We start from the raw sequence: 17,804 nt of genomic DNA on the forward strand, positions 1-17,804 counted from the left end.
TTTAATAATGGGATTTATTAAAAATGGAAAAATATTATATAAAATAAGCGTCCGATTACAATTCCCCAGAGACCTAGTAAAATTGTAAACAACATTATGTGATTTTAATAGTTTTATTTGATGATGAAAATCTTCAGTGGAATAAATTCGGTGTGAATGTTTGTTGTTTTCATAGCATACAGTTCGCATTATGTAATAATTTACGACTCTTGAAGCGATTTTTTAATTTATGGGCATTAAAATGGGCCGTTTAAAATGTGGAAAGTTGGCAATCAAAATAGAACAAATACAATTTATTTAAAAACAAATATCCGATAAAATTCATGAGGGAAAAATACATTTCGTAATAAATCCCTCGCGTAACATTACTACAAAATATACAAATAATCGGCGATATGTAGGAGAAAATACCGCACAGTGTGCAATTCAAAACAATAAATTACCGCGATATGGTGAATTTTTACGTCGCTTTGTTCACATTATTCATCCGACGCAATTTAAGAAAGCGCAATTGTTGCAAACTAAATTTAGTTTTTCGTGGTGGAGCATCAATCACCGGCACAATATTTAGCCGTTTTAGTGGATTTCGTGTCCATTCTGTGTCCCTCCACATTCGTTGACATGTCAACGCGATTAAAGTAATTTACGACGCCAGTTAAAATCGGCTTTAATGATTACCTCTTCACTTGAATCGTAATCCACCTACTCACCATCCTAAATCAAGGGTTAATCCACCTATGTTTCATAAATTATTTAGTTACTGAACACATTTGATAAACCGTCATTACTTTCACCGAAAATTTATTAACTGGCACAATCCGGATTTATTGCGCCCTTCCAGGTTTTAATGCGGAATTGCGTCCAAAAGCGAGATAATTTGTCTCTCGTTTGCAATCGGTCAGCGATTTCTGTTTATTCTTTTAGTTGACCGGAAAAGCCTATTTCGGAATAACTACCGGCCTCTCTCGGCGCTTTCATCAACTAACTTCCGAGTTTTGCGCTAAGCTCTGGCACAATCGGATGTTTTCCATTTTGATAGAGTGCTAATTCGTGTTGCAAATTTAAATTGACCAAATTATTTATGAATTTGAGTTTGCACTATTGATTCTGCTCGCTTGACATTAAAAGCTTCCGAATTTCGAGCTTTATTCGCTCCGGATGATTGATTAACGCATGCAGATTTTGTTTTATAGGATGCCATTTCGATACACTCCCACGACGTCAGGCTCAAAACAAAATTCCACATTTTTTTCAATTTTATCATATCACGTCATTCTCTGCCAAAATTGTCAAAACGATTCTGCCAGATTTGAAATGAACTACTTTTTAACTTATGACGAAAAACCAATTCCTAATTCTTCAGAACATATCTGCAATTTCTCCCAACACAATCAAATTCGTAAGTATAGTAGGTTAATATATCACGTACTATACTTTTTCCACATCCTTTCAATTGTGTCTTGTCGTTAAGGAAAACAGTATCCTGGAATAAAAAGTAATTAAAGGGACACAAAAAATAATAAAATTACTAGACGGGATTCCTATCTATTAGAATTAGCTTCCAAACCCGGTCGCTAAAGTTTGTTAATTTGCAATAAAAGTCTAGAGCAGGCAGAAACTTCATAAAACTTTTGATCCCCTGTGCAGCATACTCTATCTATGAATCCACACAATAAAAAACAAAAAATAGGTCTATATATTTTATAACTTATGTGGATATCAAATCCACAAAATCAATAATCTCTTCAAAGTTTCGCAACGACCAGCATTTTTCTGGATTTGATACGAAAACTTTCAATGCATTTTTAACAATAATCCAGTAGTGGTTGACGTCGCTTCATTATCCTTCTGAATTACGTGCAAATTGTTAAAAAATGAACATGTGATTCTCCCTTCGGCTAAATTGCTGCAATAAAAGTTAAGTGCGCTTCACTGCGAAGCAAGAGGGAGAAGATTCATAACGTTCAAACATAAGAAAAGTCAGATTTGTAACGAAAAAATTTATTTCAACTGGTGGAACGAGCTAATTACCCAACTTCAAAAACCGTTCGAATTTCTTGTCAGGATCGGTCAGTTCGCACATGAAAGGAACCAAGTTGCTAACAAACGCATCAACGCAAGTTGCAACACCTTCCAGAGTGTCGGACACGCGATTGTTAAACTCCTCGAAAATCTGTTCCTTGCATCTAACAGGGAACGTGTCCAAACTATTTAGCATGTTTGCCCCAAACATTTTGAGGATTTTCGGTGCTTCTTCTTGCTTCAATTTAATCTCGGCGATAATCTGGTCATTACAATCTGCGTTTCCTTTACAATCAAGCACAGATCGCGCGCTACACGTCAAGTAGTTTAGACCCAAATGAACAATGTTGGCCCATCGTGCAGACACGATATTTGAACCAATTTGGTATCGGACGTCGAGTAAACACGTTGATAAAGCTGCAAATAAAGAATCGTGGACAGTTTTTAAACCCTCGATGACACCCTCGGCGCAGAGGGTAACATTGAGTTCTTCGTAACCTTCAGCTTTTGTGGTAAGAGCATTAATTTGCTCAGTAAGCTCAGTGAGTCTGAAATTCAATTCCAATTTGCCGTCCAATCGCTCGACAGCTATTCTTTGTAGAAAGTGTTCAGAGTAGTTGGTGCGGTCAGCTGCTAGTGAATATAACACATCGTAAGTGACGTTCTCAAATTCGGCATATGCTTGCTGAACTTCCTCATCAGTCGCACTGAAGACGTCCTACAAAATAATCATTAGAATGGTGTCTGTAATGTTGGATTTACGAACCTGTTGAGTCAAAAACACACAGAGGAGGCCAAAAAGTAGTTTATTCATGTTGGGAGAGCAGTTAACTGGTCAAGGTTTTGTTTTTGGAGCGCTATTTGAAGGTGAAGATGTTATCTTTTCAAAAGAGGTGATAAACAGGTACTTTCAGCAGTCATTTTTATACAATTTTTAGTTCATTTATCTTAAAAATTGAAGTGAGAAATTGGTACAACTTTTCGTAATCAAATGTCTTGTCATGGCTGTGATAAAGTGAAGAGTTTAAGTGCTCTGTTTGTAGTAGATAGCATTCTAACGTCTCAAGTTTTGGAATAACGCTAATTTAATTTGGAAAAACTATTTAAATTAAAAAAAAACTCCTTTAATACAATTGCGAATACAAGATCGGTTTGATTAGTTACTGCAACAATTAGATTAAATTAAAAAAATAATTGTCCAAGCATACTGTGGGCGTACACATCAAACACAATCATATTAGAGGCTTTGAATGACAGATCCATTATAAAGTTAGGATAAAAACTGAAAATAGATTTGAAGTACATAATAGATAAATAAAACTTTTTATCCTTACTACATATCATCAGAACGAACGAACGTTCATAGAGAAAAAATCTAGTTTTGTTAAGCCTAGAGCGCGGGACAAACCAAAAGTTTTTCAATGTGAAAAATAGTTATGTATGAAACAAGACCGACAAGTATATTTGTTAAGGAAACGACAGTGATAATAACAAAGTTATAAATATTAAAAAACGGCCAAACGTGACTATACGAGATTTGACGGCTTTCTACATCCATGTTATCAGGACGTTGTGAATTGCGTATAGTCCTGATGAGCACCAGATTACCTGCTTCCCGGAATCCTTGAAATAGTGTAACACATAGCCCTCGAAAAGGAACCCGTAATTATAGGAACACTTTCACTATCAGCGTTAATTCGCTGTGAATATTGAATGGTCTTTCCCGCATGGAGGACGACAATTAACTAACAAGTTTGTTGGTAGTTACGTAAATTCTAAGCAAATCGCAAAAAAGGACCCCAAATGTAAAAATGAAAAATGCAATACTAATTATCTTATTTTATTCTTACCAATTGATAGGTTGGGTGTAAAACCAAGCAATTCCATTTTTTGTTGAAGATGAGGTAACTGCCTATTGATGTCTAATGTAAATTGCACAGAAGTCGTTACTATTTTTTCTGAATATTCAGATTAGTTTTAATTATCTGAATCTTGGACGCCATTTTTATTGTTTATTTTATTATTATAAACGTTGCAGTGGCGATGTTACGTGAATTCGGTTTTGGGAGCACAAAAAACGATCGTTTTGCGTTAGAATTAAATTTGTTTGTTACCGTTTTTAAACAGCGGTCACATCTCAAAGAAATTTCACTTCACTTAAGATATTTTTAAGGCTTGCAACAACAAATGTCATGTCAAAATTGTCAAATGTCAAATTGTGGGAAATAATGATACCAACTTTGTCATTCTAAAATTTCCAAAGTTAATTCATCAAGATTCCAACTTTAAATAAAAAAATAAATACATATTAAAAAGAGGAGATTTGCAACCTAAACTAACTATTTGAATTTCAGTGAAGTGCATTTTAACGTTTTTTCCTAATACATAAAAAATTTAAGCATACAAAATTTGGAAAACAACTCCCCACCAATTTAAATTTTTATTGTAATTCCTAAATCTATAAATAGGTGAAAAACGCCTATTTACCTCTGTGATATTCGCCGCGCTCTTTTTTATAGAGCTCGCTTGTCCGCGCTCACAAACGTCAGACAAGGTCATTTGAAAGTCGCCACAAACGTCATAACAATGTTAAGGTTATGTTTATGTCACTAATCAATATTATTCCCTTAATAAACCCTCTTCAAAATGGCCAAACAATCCAGTGTCAAGTCTAGACGTAAAATAATAAATCCTGTCTTTCATTTACAAACAAAAGAAGAAAATGACAGTCAACTTACAAAGGGTATGATCAAAATTGTTCGAAGGACAGGTCAGCTCAATTTATCTGGACGTAGCCTTGCCCACGGTAATGATGATAACGTAGTAATTTAAGTTTGAGCCTCATTTTCAGTACCTGAGAAAATGTTTTCTATGTATGAACTAACACCTGAAGACAGCAGTAATTACATTGATTTTAATAAAGAGCCAGATGAAGAAAACTGGTGGCATTTCAAATCCTTGGCGTATTTAGACTTGAGCTCGAATGTCCTGCAGGAAATTCCTGAGAAGATTGGAATATTTGAGGACCTGACAGTGTTCAATGTATTAAATCTTGTAGTAAAACTTTCATACTTCAGTTTTTTGTAGTTACAAGATAACAGCATAATCAGTTTACCCCCAGAAATCGGAAAATTAACAAAGTTAACAAAACTAAATCTCAGCCATAATAAGATTAACCTGTTACCAACTGAATTTTACAATTTAACTGAACTGCAAGTACTCTCAATAGCTCATAACCATTTGGAGAAACTTTCAAAAAACTTTTCAGACTTGGTGATGCTGCAACAATTGGTATCAATAATAAATTTATAGATGTTATATTCTAAGGGTAATTTCTAGGATTTATCACATAACGTTTTAACTAAACTACCACCAGGGATGGGATTTTTGGTGCGTTTAACTGAAATAAATCTCTCACACAATAAACTAATTGAATTACCACCTGACATAGTTAACCTGCGGGGTGGGTACCACAAATAACAAACTCTGTTTTTAACAATGTTTTAAGGTTTATTGAAACTTGATGTCACTCATAACGACTTGGTGCTTCTTCCAAAAATGGGGGAACTAACCAAGTTACAGTTTTTATACGCCCAACATAATAACATTGAAGAAGTACCAGATTTTGAGGGTTGTAATCACCTACAACAGATTTACTTTGGCAATAATTATATCAAGGAAATCACTGCCGATTTTTGTGAGAACATGAGCAACTTGAAGATCCTCGATCTCAGAGACAACAAACTTGAAAAGCTACCAAATGAAATCGCGATGTTACAACACCTGATCCGGCTCGACTTGACCAACAATGATTTATCAGAGTATGATAAATTCAAATATCAATGTTCATCATTCTAAAAATAGTTTTCTAGTCTCCCAAACTCTTTGGGTTTGCTAGCGCATCTACAGAACTTGCAACTTGAAGGGAACAAACTCAAGAAGATCAGAGCTGATATTATCAAAGCGGGTACTCTCCGAATTTTGAGGCATTTAAAAGAACAATTTGATGGCGAGGAGTTAGAAAATGCACCAAGAACTAAGAATGTGGAGGTTTATGAAGCTAGAACATTCCCTGATAAGTATAGCGGAGACTTAAAAAGTGAGCTTAAGTGAGTTTGCAGGTACTCAATGAAACATTCACGAGCGCTCAATGTCGCCATGAAGCAACTGACCACAGTACCTGAAGAAGTATTTGAAGAAGCCAAAATAGCGGAAGTTACCATTGTAGATTTGTGTAAAAATAAGTTGCAGGTTGTACCTACTGGGCTAAGTTTAATAGCTGAAAACTTGTCGGAGTTAAATCTCTCCATGAATTTGCTCGCGGAAATCCCCGAATTTATCAGTAGCTGTACTAACTTGAAATACCTTGATTTAGGGAACAACTGCTTGACTAATTTACCAGAATGTTTGAGTTCTTTGACTAGTTTACGAGAGCTGGTGCTTAGTAGTAACAGACTTAACACAATCCCAGAATGTGTGTACGGTATGGTAGGTTTGGAAATTCTACTAATTAGTGATAACAAAATCACCGAAATTAACGTCGATGGATTGAAAGGTTTGACAAGGATCGCTACTTTGGACCTGACTAACAATAATATCAGTCAGATTCCCCCAGAACTGGGGAATATGACCCAGTTAAGGTGACTTAAGTCAGTTGAACTTGTACTTAGTAAAACCGTAATTACTTTCAGATCTCTGGAATTAAAAGGAAACTGTTTCCGGCAGCCTAGATACGCAATTTTGGAACAAGGAACCGCCACAGTATTGAGTTACCTGAGGGACAGGATCCCAAAGTAATTTTGGTAATTGTAAAATGCATGAAAGGTGAAATTTTAGCTTTGTAAAATAACACCACGCCTGTGTACATATTGCCATTGTTAAGATACATACAACCGTGTAAATACTCTAGTAAGTTTGTAAGTCAATAGGTTGGTTAAATTAACGCTTTTGTTGATACGGTGGATGCACTTTGGTAATTTGTGAGTAACGTTTCTTTATTTACGTAATACCTCGTTGTGTAATGACTAATTTCTGTTGTTTTGGTCGTAAATATTGCACACTTTAAGTAATGTCGAATTAACTAACCACTTTGCAAATAAACTTTTGCATGATATTTGTGTTTTATCTCCTTTAGTATAAAAAGCAATAAGTAGTTACTTAACAAAACACAACGAGCGATTAGAAGTGGAAAAAACTGAAATGCTTGGGGGGTGTAATAAAACGCATAGAAAATTAGAAGTTAAAATAAACGAGAGAATGACGGTAAAAAAATAATTACTACGAAACCCCCCAAAAATAGCAAAAAGTAAAAAGGATTTCAATAATACTGCTTTCTGAGCTTCTGATTTTAGGTTTAACCATATAAAACATTCACTTACACAATAAAAAAAAATTTAAAACAATTTACTTCTTGTCAAGCGTCCAGATTTCCTCGGCGTTTTACCTAAAACAACCTATTATTAGGCATCTGAATGAGTCTTCATCCAAACTAATACCTTTATTCGATTTATTCAAATCGTTTTCTACATTATCTACACTTGTGTCGACTTCATCTATAAAAAGTACAGACTTTGAGTGGCTTTTCGCAGACTTTTTCGCAGTGTCAGATCTTAAAATACTCTTACCAGGAGTCTAAAAACTAATCTTAACATCATGAAAACAAGAACCGAAGCTTACCTCAACAGATTTCGCGTATTGCGCCACTTTCATCATCGTCAATCCTGGTGAAGTCTTCGTCTGGTTCTTTTCTTGCGATTTCAAAACAGACAACCGCGTGCTGTTTCGATTTTTCGGCGTCTTTTGAACATCGTCTTGGGGTTCCTCAAGTTTCTTTTTTCGCGCGGCTTGTATTGCCGCTCGCAACCCTGCTGATGCTTTCACACTTTTGGTTTTTTTGTTGTTCTTCTTAACAACTTTTTTTACTTCAGGTAAAATTTCTTCCCAATTGTTAGACTTTAGCTTTTCCAAGTTCTCGAATCTTTTACCAACATTATCGATCTGAAGATGGATCATGTCCCAAAACCCATGTAAATCTTCGCACGTAACCGGAGTTTCAGTGTCTTTGTGTTCGCATTTGTCGATCAATCCGTTAAATTGTTGAAATTTCTTCGACATTAAAAGGTTTGTTTGCCCAATTGCGACATCGATCATTGAAACTGCCTCTTCTGGGGGGTTTAAATCGGTCTAGAAAGAGTAAAATTGAACTGAGGTACTTGAGAAAGGAAGTTTACTTTGTATTTGGTCCACTCGTCGCAAATTCCCTGTAGCCTGGTGATGTGATTTTGCAGTAACCACCGGAAATATGCAGCACCAGCTTTAGGAGATGAGTTAATTTCATGATCTGATTTTGCAGAGAATGACTTTCCTGATCTTCTAGATTCAAATTCTTCGCGGGCTTTTTGTTTACCTCGGGAAACCGTTACGAACGGACTGATGTACGTTGGGGGTTTCGCCCCACTTTTTTGATCTCTGAAGAATAACTTTACAATGAAATGCAACAATTTATGAAGAAAGAGGCTCACGGTGTATTTTCCTTATTGTTTATAATTTCTTCTTTTGTGGCACTTTGACTGTCTATTTTATCATCATGGTCTAACTTTTCTAATTCTTTGGCGGCCCTTTTTGTACTTGTACAAACAGTTTCCAAAGGGTTTGCCGCGCTTTTTTGTTTAACCCTGCAGCGTAACTTTAAAATGAAATTTCAACAAAATATGATGAAACTTACGGTGTTTTGTTCCTTGTGTCTGTTTTTTCACTTTGTTTTTTCCCTGTTTTCCGTTGCGCGGTTTTCACTCTTGTACTTCTTGGAGAACTCTGTGACTTCACTGAGGTTGTCTTGGTTTGAGATCTGGTAACCATCCGTCGTGGTGTCGTAGTGTTAACTTTTTTACTTGTGCTCTTCTGTTGCGTTTTTGCGATATCAAAATAAATCGGTTGGATGTTCGCAGGTGGTTTAAACTGATGGTTCACAGGAGCAAATTTCGATTTAAACGGTTTTCCTTTAATCTGTTTGTTGACCATTTCGAGATTCGGCAGTCCTACATTCGTTGTCACCGAAGAAACTTTAAATACCGGCTTTAGAAGTTTCCTCTCTGCGGCTTTCTTCTTCTCCCTTTCAGCCTTCCATTTAACTAACATTTCGTACCTTTTATTTGTTTCAGTTTTAGTTTGTTCGTCGGGTTTAGGTTGTACGGTTTTCCCCGGTGTCTTCTTTTTCTTCTGAGGGATTTTCACTGGCGTCACCACCGGAGACATGTCTTCAGGGATTTTCCTTTTTTCAAACATTGCTTCGTGACGGTTGCTTCTTCGTACTTTGTTCATTGTTATCACTCTTTTCTCCAGCGTACACGTCGTTTCACTTGGCTTTTTATAGAGACTTGCGTGCACGTGTCTTCTTAAAAACACCGATAAATCTTCAAATTCTGCCATCAACTTTTTTCAAACTTGTTTATCGGACTTCAACTGCTTCAACCGTTACATTCACGTTCGAAATGTGGAATACTCGACTGCTATTGGTTGAATTTGAGACAAAATGTCAAAATTTTACAGCCAGCGCCATCTGGATTGCCGGTAAAGTAGGCAGCGTAAAAATTTGAAATCAATAAAATTGTTAGATTTATTGTATAAAAAATGTTATTTTTGTTGAAAACAGGCTACACTACAAAGTATTTTATTGTTGAATTGGTACAATTATTTTAATTCACATTATTTCAATTTTAGCCGTGTGATGTATGTTTGGTTGCCTACTTTACAGAAATTTAATTTGGTTTCTTATTTTCTAGATAACGGCCGTTTTGCTCTCTGCAAGATCTGATACAATTTTTTTATATCATATTTGTTAATAACAATTATTTTAAAAATTATATAATTTTAGTTTTCTTCGCAAATAAACAAGATATCAACTGAAATAGATTAAGATTTTTGATTTCCGGATACATAAGACCGGATTCTTAGCAAAAAAGCGAAAAAAACAATGTCGCAACCGCATACTTTTATTTGTCGAAGGTCCAGAAATATGAAACACCAAATATTCCAGAGCTTTAAAACTTTTGCCCGCTGAAGACAACCCAAAACTGCAATCGTTTTTAACTCAATTATTTGTTGACATACGGAAAAAATTAGCACAGTTTAAGATTCGGCGTGAAATTCTGCGTTAAATGAGTACCAATAACCTTAATTAGCTATACAAATAAACAAGATGTTGGCCCAAATAGTTTTTTTTGGGGTCATTTTTAACGAGCTTTTTAGGGGCGAAAACAACGTTCAATATGATTGAACAATCGAAAGAGCTAAATCTTAGATCAGTTAGACAAGAAATTTAGGAGAAAAGTTCAATGTTTTTAGTTTAAATCGAGCAACAAATTTTTGGTATCAGATAGCGGATTCTAAGCAATAAAAGCGTGAGAAAAACAATGGTGAAGACTTATCCGGAGCGTCAAGTTCTGTTATTTTGTTGACGTACGTTAAAAATAGCACATGTTTTGGATTCTGCGTGAAATTCTGGGTAAAATGAGCATCAATAACTTAGATTTTTAGAGGATATTTTAGAGTTATTCTTTAGAAGGCCGACAATAAAAACTGCATCTTTCTATCTGTCGTAGTTCCGAAAATATGTAGCACCAAATATTCCGAAGCCTAAAAATCTTTCCGCAAGAAACCAAAACTTCTATCGCTTTAAATTCAGTTATTTGTTGATATACGGAAAAAATTAGCACAGTTTAGGACTCCCCGTGAAATTCTGCGTTAAATGAACACCAATAACTTAAGTTTGCACCACAAATAAACTAGATGTTGACTGAAACAGGTTTTCAGAGGGTCTTTTTGGGGTCGCTTTTTTGTGGCAAAAACGACGTTTAATACCTTTGAGTTATACATCAATCGAAAGAGCAAGTCGAGCTTTATTAACTGGCCAAATCTCAGATCAGTAGGACAAGAAGTTTATGAAAGATGGTCAAAAAACAAAATATTCATTTTTTTTTGTTAGAGTTGCCAACAAATTTTGGCTATCAGAGAGCGGATTGTAAGCAACAAAAGCGTGAGAAAAACGACGACAAAGACCTATCTAAAGTATCTAATTCTGTTATTTGTTAACGTACGTTTAAAATAGCAGATGTTTTGGATTCTACGTGAAATTCTGCTTGAAAAAACTTAAAAATTTAAATAAGTGAAATATCGACCGAAATAGTTTTGTAGGGGTTATTTTGAGGAGTCTGATGGCAAAAACTGCGTATTTCTGTCTGTGGTAATTTCGGAAATATGGCGTAAAAAGGACACACCCAGCTAAATAATACCCGCAACAAACCCTTCAAATTTTGATAATTAGTTTCGACATTTCTTCAAAAAACTGTTGAAATATTTCCTTGAAATGTTAATCTGCGCATTCAGCGGACGTTGTAACAAAAAGATTTTAATTATATCTTGTGTCAATTAAAGTAACTTTGAAAACCAAAATAGTATATCTGAAGGTTAACGATGAAATGCGGATTGGTATCAGTTTCATCGCTTTTCATTGCCGTGACTATTTCGTAGTTTATGATAACGAAATGATTAATAAAGGACGATTGGATTGTTGCCAATAGTCGGACCAACAAATTTACAGCTATTCTTGTAAACAAATTGAGCATTCAATAAAGACACAATGGATCAATCAAGAAGATTAAGTTCGTCGAAATCCATCATTCTCGAACTCGCTAAATTAGCGACTTGTTCTTCCGTCACAGAGCTTTAAATCAGAACAAATAGCGGATTAGCCAAAACACTGATTGTTTGGAGAGGAAGGTAAAGAACTTGCATCCCCAATCCGGGTCAGTTCAGAACGGATCCGATCACACTACTGAATTGTCGATGGCTTAAGTCGAGCATACCTATATTGGAGACACAGAGTACAACTAGTTTTTGTCTCAGGTTAGGTGACTGACTTTCTTGGCGAAGGTTTCTACTTAGTTTAGAACTGGCTTGCACAAGTTAAGCTGCGTTACTGTCATCTAGAACCGCGACACGCGGAAAAGCCGCGAAATTTCCTTCAGTGCCAAGTGTCGTGTAGTTCTCAAGCCAGTTTGGTCAGGTAAGTTTTTATTACCTCATCTCCGATTTTAATTTCATATAATTTTGTCGGTTTATTCCTTCGTCACTCATAACAGGATTCGTCATTGACTTACATTTTTTCGGGTAATGTGGTGTAATTTTGACCGGGTAATTGGTGAGCCGTTACCCGAAATACTATAACAATTTTTCCTTTGTCATGTAATTACAACTTTGCGAATCGTTTTGTTAGCAAATACAAGAAAAGAACCCGTTAGGTTATGACAAGCAGAGTCAACAACACGATCGTGTTTTGACAATATCTCCGCATCTATCGATTTCGCAACTGAGTGATTTTGACGACGAAAGAGCAGGATTAGATAATTCGGGCGCGTATGCAACGCGATATCTATATTCACTTTCCTTTAGTAAAAGTCGTGGTCGTCAATGTGGGTAGGTGTAGTGAATTGGCCCAAGGTCGATGTTCAGGGGGCAACAGTCTGAAACCTACACTCAGATGGATATTTGATAAGTCATCGAATTGATTCCTCGAGCTGATTTTTCCGATCTAGTTGCTAAATCATGGTCGGCGCGTCATCGTCCGGATACGACCATTCCATCGAAAAATTGACAAGGAGAAAGTCTCTTAAGATAAAAGAACAAAAGAAATGTGCATTATGGTTTCGTTGTAAAACAATGGATACCCTAAAGATCCAGATTATCTTCTCTTTCTGGTAGCGCGCAGCTTCCAAAGGAATCAGAAGCTCATACATTTTCTAGACTTTTCTTTTTTATTAATTAACATTGATATTATGCAGCATTTCACCTTTGATTCTCATCAAACATACACGCACAATTTGTATGCACACTACATGCCGAGCCGTACAATAAATTAACGCTTTCACTTAACAGAAATTGGATCAAATCTATTATTGCAACGCTTTTTATTGCGTTAAAAATGATATTAGTATTGCCACGGGGAGAAAACTTACAGTTTTCACCATTTCCAAAGTTCACTTTATACATAGTCACCTAGTTAGAAGCTGTACAATTGAATTTTAAATGAATACTTGGTAGATTGCTTCCAAGTTCCAAGAAGTCGCTAGATAAATGATCACCAGTTACTGACTTGTCAGTATGAAGGTTGTTATGAAATGCTAATAATTAAAAGATCAACTCTCATATAGAGGAGTATCGCGACATTGAACAAATTATTAATATATGTGTACCTACTATATTATGAAACACATCAAAGAAATAAATCAACACACTACTTAACTTGACAGAAGCTATAATTTTCAGCTGACAGGCAGACCAAACTTTAGATAAAAATTAAAGACAGTTGAAATATTGTTACGATTAGAACAAACCTCCAGAGGCGTCGTTTAATTGCACTACTGCTCACAAAAAACTTAACTACTAGTTAAATATAGATTATTGTTAAGTAAATAATTTTAGTATGATTGGATCTTACATGCGTGGACAGGATCAATTCTCAACGGAAATTTGCTGAAATTTATTACTGATTATAAGTAGTTTAGTTCTTGATGGCGTGTAGCCATTAGCTATGTAATTAACAATTGTTTTCACAAAAAATTGCCATCGATGTGCCTACATGTTATCAAATTTTAAATTGTTTTTGTTCTTGTTTATTTTGAATCGCGCGCAGGGAATAACATCATTATTCATTTAAAATAATTGAGCGTTTGTGGTGCTAGGAATGTGATTAATCGAGATTTGTAGTAATACGAATTAACTGTGAAATATTCAATTCAATGCAATGAAAATTGTTTGGTCTTTGTATTGATATTTTAATTTTGTTATAGATGAGATCTTAATAAAGTTTCAACTTATTTCTACAAATTCTTTTTTATAATTAATTATTGATGAAAATTTGCGTTATAAAAAACTGAACTAATTTTATAAGATGTAAATAAGCAAATTACAGGTTTCAAAAGTCTCAAAAATTACAGAATTATGTTTTTAAAATTTCGATTTTTCGATCTATTTTTTGAGCATTCTTCTGGTTAATTTTTTTCTTGAGACTAAAATACATATTCAATTTCTATAAATTTTGAATTCTCTTTGACTTCTTTTACTCCACAAAACCCCAAAATTACATTATTACAACAGTTATATCTACTCTTGAAGGTCTAAAATGAACCAAAATGGAAAATAGAAGTTAAACATAAAATTATTTTTCCTAAATTTAAAAAAAATATAAATAATTTAAAAATATTTATGAAGCAAAAAAGATTATATAAAAATCAGAAGATTCTTGAGAAAATGAAAATGAAATGTAGAGTAACAGAAAATCTAAAGAGTATTTAAAAAGAATATTAAGTAAAGATAATGTAAACAGAATCGAAAACAATTTCTACAGCGAGTCTTGAGATTTAATAAAATGAAAATTACTGAGACTGAAGAAATCGAACGAAGGATTTAGAAAAAATCTAAAGGCTCTAAAAATCGAGAAAATCTGTAAAGAATATAAAGAGAATGAGAATTTAGAGAGAGAATCTAAGATGTTTCTAAAATTGAACTTGAAATGAATCTAATAAAAAGGGAAAATCGACAGACCATCCAAAAAATACTAAAATAGCATTTATAAAATTGAAAGAAACCAAAAGAAATTGAAAGAAATATTTAGATAGAAATCAAGAGCGAATTTAGGGAGAAACCCGATGTATAAATGAATTTCGAGAGAACGTAAAGAGAATCTGAAGAGAACACGAGAATCTAGAAAATTTAAAAATTTGATTTAAAATTTGCTTTGAATTTAAATGACAATCTTTTTAGATTTGTTTTTTCTAGTCTTTATCTTTTTTAGTTTTCAATGTATTTTGTATATTTGGATCAAACTTTTCACTTTTTTTTATTGATAAATCGTGACAGAATCCGAATGTTGATTTTTGTACTCAATTCATTTTTTATTCGAACGAAATCATCAGAACCTGCTTCAACTAAAAACACTACCAAAAGCAAAATTTTGAAACCACCAAATACCGGCAATTCTAGTTCCAGTTCTTCGAGGCAACGTAGGTGTTAAGAAGCACGTTGACAGCAATTTTTTGCACGAAAAATAATAAATTGTCCTTCATTCATTTGGCCTCCTTCCGTTATTAAAATTTGCATGTGACTTTTAGCGGTTTTCGGCAATGCCTGTTATTGCCTTTCTGGGAAATTTCCTTCTACCGGTTTGGCTACTTTTTAACTTTTCAATTCAAGTGTGATTTTTCACTCAATCCTACCGACAATTTTACAGTTACTTTTCATTAATATCCGCAAAAGTTGAACGTTTAGAAACCTTTGATTGCTACCGTTTTGATTATTTGGTAAAAACCCATCAAAATGATTGAACTACTTTTTAGATCTGATGGAATTTCTCTTGGGCAACATAAATTCACCAGTTATGTGGCACATTGCAATCAAAATCAGTTTTTTCTAGCAATTCACAACCAAGTCCGTCCATACATAGAATTGAATTAACGGAAAATGATATTAGTTCCATCGTCAGATGAAAAATTCCGATTTTTGCAGTTTGAACTGAAGGCAATCACGTAGGAGTATTTCACATGAGTTTTTTTTTTTAATTCATATGGAATGTTGATTGCACGGTCTTCGTAATTAGTTGCCCGTTAGTATTACAGTTGTTCATTTGTTTTAGGTGCAAATCGGCGCCTTCGTCATTGTTATTTTTAAACTTTTTAATCGTATTTGTAGCGTGAATGAATGCAAGCTGTTAAATAAATCTTCCGCTCCGAAAAGGTAGCCACGGGTTCTTTCAATAAATCTTCTGAAATCAGATAATACCGTAAACGCGGAATAATCCATCACCTACTCTCACCGTAATTAGCACGAATATGATTGTTAAACACATCAGCATAGTTCAAACACCTGGGTCTTCTGGAAACGAATAATTACTCGTAGGTGAATTCCGCTGTCTTTACGACGTGGTAATTCAACGTTATGTAGGATGTAGTTATGCATTTCTATTAATACGAAATGATCGCGTTCTATTAAAATTTACAATGAAAAATGAAGTTTTTGCGCAAAAGGGAACTGGCAACATCTGCCACCATCAACTCGACATCTTATTGCATCCATAATTAAGTTTAGTGTAATATCTGTTTTTATTTACGGTAATTACGGTACAACAGGTAGGTGTATAGTGTTTACCACGAAGAAAACCCTTGGACAAGTTAATTTAGCGAGATTTCATCCAGTGTCTGTCACAGAACAGTTTTATTAAGCGGAAATATCGCATGCTTATTAATTACACTGACAGATTTAATTGTCGCAAGCACCTTTGCAAGGCCAATTTCCATATTAGCGCTCGAGTATTGTCGCGGTGCTAGAGATTTCCGACCAATTTGATATCGTTGATTTTTCTCGATTATCTCTTGTCAACAGCCAAACCTAAACCAAACCTAAACCATCCCAAGGTTAGAAAAACAACAAAATGGTGGTTTATTGTCATCGAACGAACTAATTTAAGAGTTCAAGTACAGACATATGTACCGGCCTTGGATTTACCTGCATATAATTTTGAGAAAATTGAAATTGTGTGACACCAAGCGACGTTAATTGTCGTTATATGTTACGTGGAAGACAATGCAGCGAGTTGTACAATGCTCTAACATAACTAGAATTTATCGCGTTCATAAAGACAAAAAAACACCTCTTACTCTCTGGATATAAGAAAACAGAACAATAAATGTTGCACCGTGTTAAAATAACTTATGTCTGTCTTGTTAGTGAACCATTTAACATATTATTATAACATTCACCGCACTGCCAAGCCAACTGGAAAATTTCAAATAAAAAGACTTCAGACTCCTCCAATAGTAAATTTTGTGCAGGATGTCCCGGACATGACTCTCATCTCTGATATCATCGGCTGTTTGCAACAATGACTGTTTACCACAGACCTTGCTTCTTAAACGGGAAATAAGATCTCCAATTATAAGGTGACACTGACTAAAAGGATTTTGAGGGCTTATGCAAAGTGCGACCTTTCAGACGGTTTAAAACATATTAATAAAACGATTTGTATTATCACAATAAGGTGATCAATTGTCGGACGGAAATGAGTAATAATAATAAAAATTACAAAAAACTCACTGCCACAATTGGTTCGAGTAATATCAAAATAATTTACTTAAGACTATATGAAAAGTTTTAATCTAAATGATAAATAAGCAATTGTAATTCGTTCCACGCCTATTTTTCTGGTATTTGTATACAATACATTGATAAATCTTTGTTATTATTTCGAGAATCATCTTAATTACTTAATAATCACTTTTTAGGCGTTGAAATGTGAAAATTAAATATCTGACTTACAATTAGAAGCAACTCCTAGAATTTTAAGAATATACAATTATAAAACATACAATTTTCTAACTTAACCCGAGTCCAGAACCAAGACATCTAGTCGAGGGTGCCAAAATTCACATTTCTTAAGACAAAAAATTGATTCAAAACTTAACTTGGCACAAGAAACCGGATCCAATAGCGAAAAATTGAAAAACGTAAAGTAAAATTCAATTGGACTCGATGGTTCAGACCTAATCCGAATCAGTTTTTGTCCTTGTATAGGTATGTTTCGTAATTCGTTTTGCTGTCCAGATTCAATAAAACTTTGGAATAAACTGGACTTTTAAGAAATTTCAACCTCTCTCTCATCCAGTTAAATATTTAAATTGTAGTTGAAAAAAATTATTTGCGTGTATAATAATATGCTCGTTTTTTGAAATAAC

At 34.5% G+C, this 17,804-nt stretch overlaps 4 protein-coding genes across 4 annotated transcripts in view; 2 read left to right on the top strand and 2 right to left on the bottom strand.

Annotated features, from left to right (window-relative positions):
* Positions 1 to 1,985: 1,985 nt before the first annotated feature.
* Positions 1,986 to 2,935, bottom strand: LOC148168747 (uncharacterized). The gene is made up of 2 exons (XM_088045143.1): positions 2,789 to 2,935; positions 1,986 to 2,740 (listed from the first exon to the last, which is right to left on the bottom strand). The coding sequence occupies exons 1-2, from the start codon at positions 2,834 to 2,836 to the stop codon at positions 2,024 to 2,026; spliced, it is 765 nt and encodes a 254-aa protein (XP_087901269.1). The 5' UTR covers positions 2,837 to 2,935; the 3' UTR covers positions 1,986 to 2,023.
* A 1,617-nt stretch (positions 2,936 to 4,552) lies between these two features.
* On the top strand, positions 4,553 to 7,135 carry LOC148168748 (leucine-rich repeat-containing protein 40-like). The gene is made up of 8 exons (XM_088045141.1): positions 4,553 to 4,828; positions 4,874 to 5,064; positions 5,110 to 5,313; positions 5,362 to 5,485; positions 5,531 to 5,843; positions 5,895 to 6,101; positions 6,144 to 6,662; positions 6,714 to 7,135. The coding sequence occupies exons 1-8, from the start codon at positions 4,669 to 4,671 to the stop codon at positions 6,817 to 6,819; spliced, it is 1,824 nt and encodes a 607-aa protein (XP_087901267.1). The 5' UTR covers positions 4,553 to 4,668; the 3' UTR covers positions 6,820 to 7,135.
* A 205-nt stretch (positions 7,136 to 7,340) lies between these two features.
* Positions 7,341 to 9,538, bottom strand: mars (guanylate kinase-associated family member mars). The gene is made up of 6 exons (XM_088045142.1): positions 8,747 to 9,538; positions 8,544 to 8,696; positions 8,253 to 8,490; positions 7,699 to 8,205; positions 7,518 to 7,653; positions 7,341 to 7,465 (listed from the first exon to the last, which is right to left on the bottom strand). The coding sequence occupies exons 1-6, from the start codon at positions 9,448 to 9,450 to the stop codon at positions 7,416 to 7,418; spliced, it is 1,788 nt and encodes a 595-aa protein (XP_087901268.1). The 5' UTR covers positions 9,451 to 9,538; the 3' UTR covers positions 7,341 to 7,415.
* A 2,369-nt stretch (positions 9,539 to 11,907) lies between these two features.
* Positions 11,908 to 17,804, top strand: part of LOC148168750 (uncharacterized) — a 36,927-nt gene continuing 31,030 nt past the window's right edge. The window contains exon 1 of the mRNA XM_088044639.1: positions 11,908 to 12,085. The gene's annotated coding sequence lies outside the window, so the exon portion shown is untranslated. The remainder of the gene's footprint in view (positions 12,086 to 17,804) is intronic.

The sequence above is a fragment of the Gnatocerus cornutus genome, chromosome 9, assembly GCF_029298725.1.
Source record: "Gnatocerus cornutus isolate USDA-ARS CGAHR chromosome 9, icGnaCorn1.1, whole genome shotgun sequence".
Lineage (NCBI taxonomy): Eukaryota > Metazoa > Arthropoda > Insecta > Coleoptera > Tenebrionidae > Gnatocerus > Gnatocerus cornutus.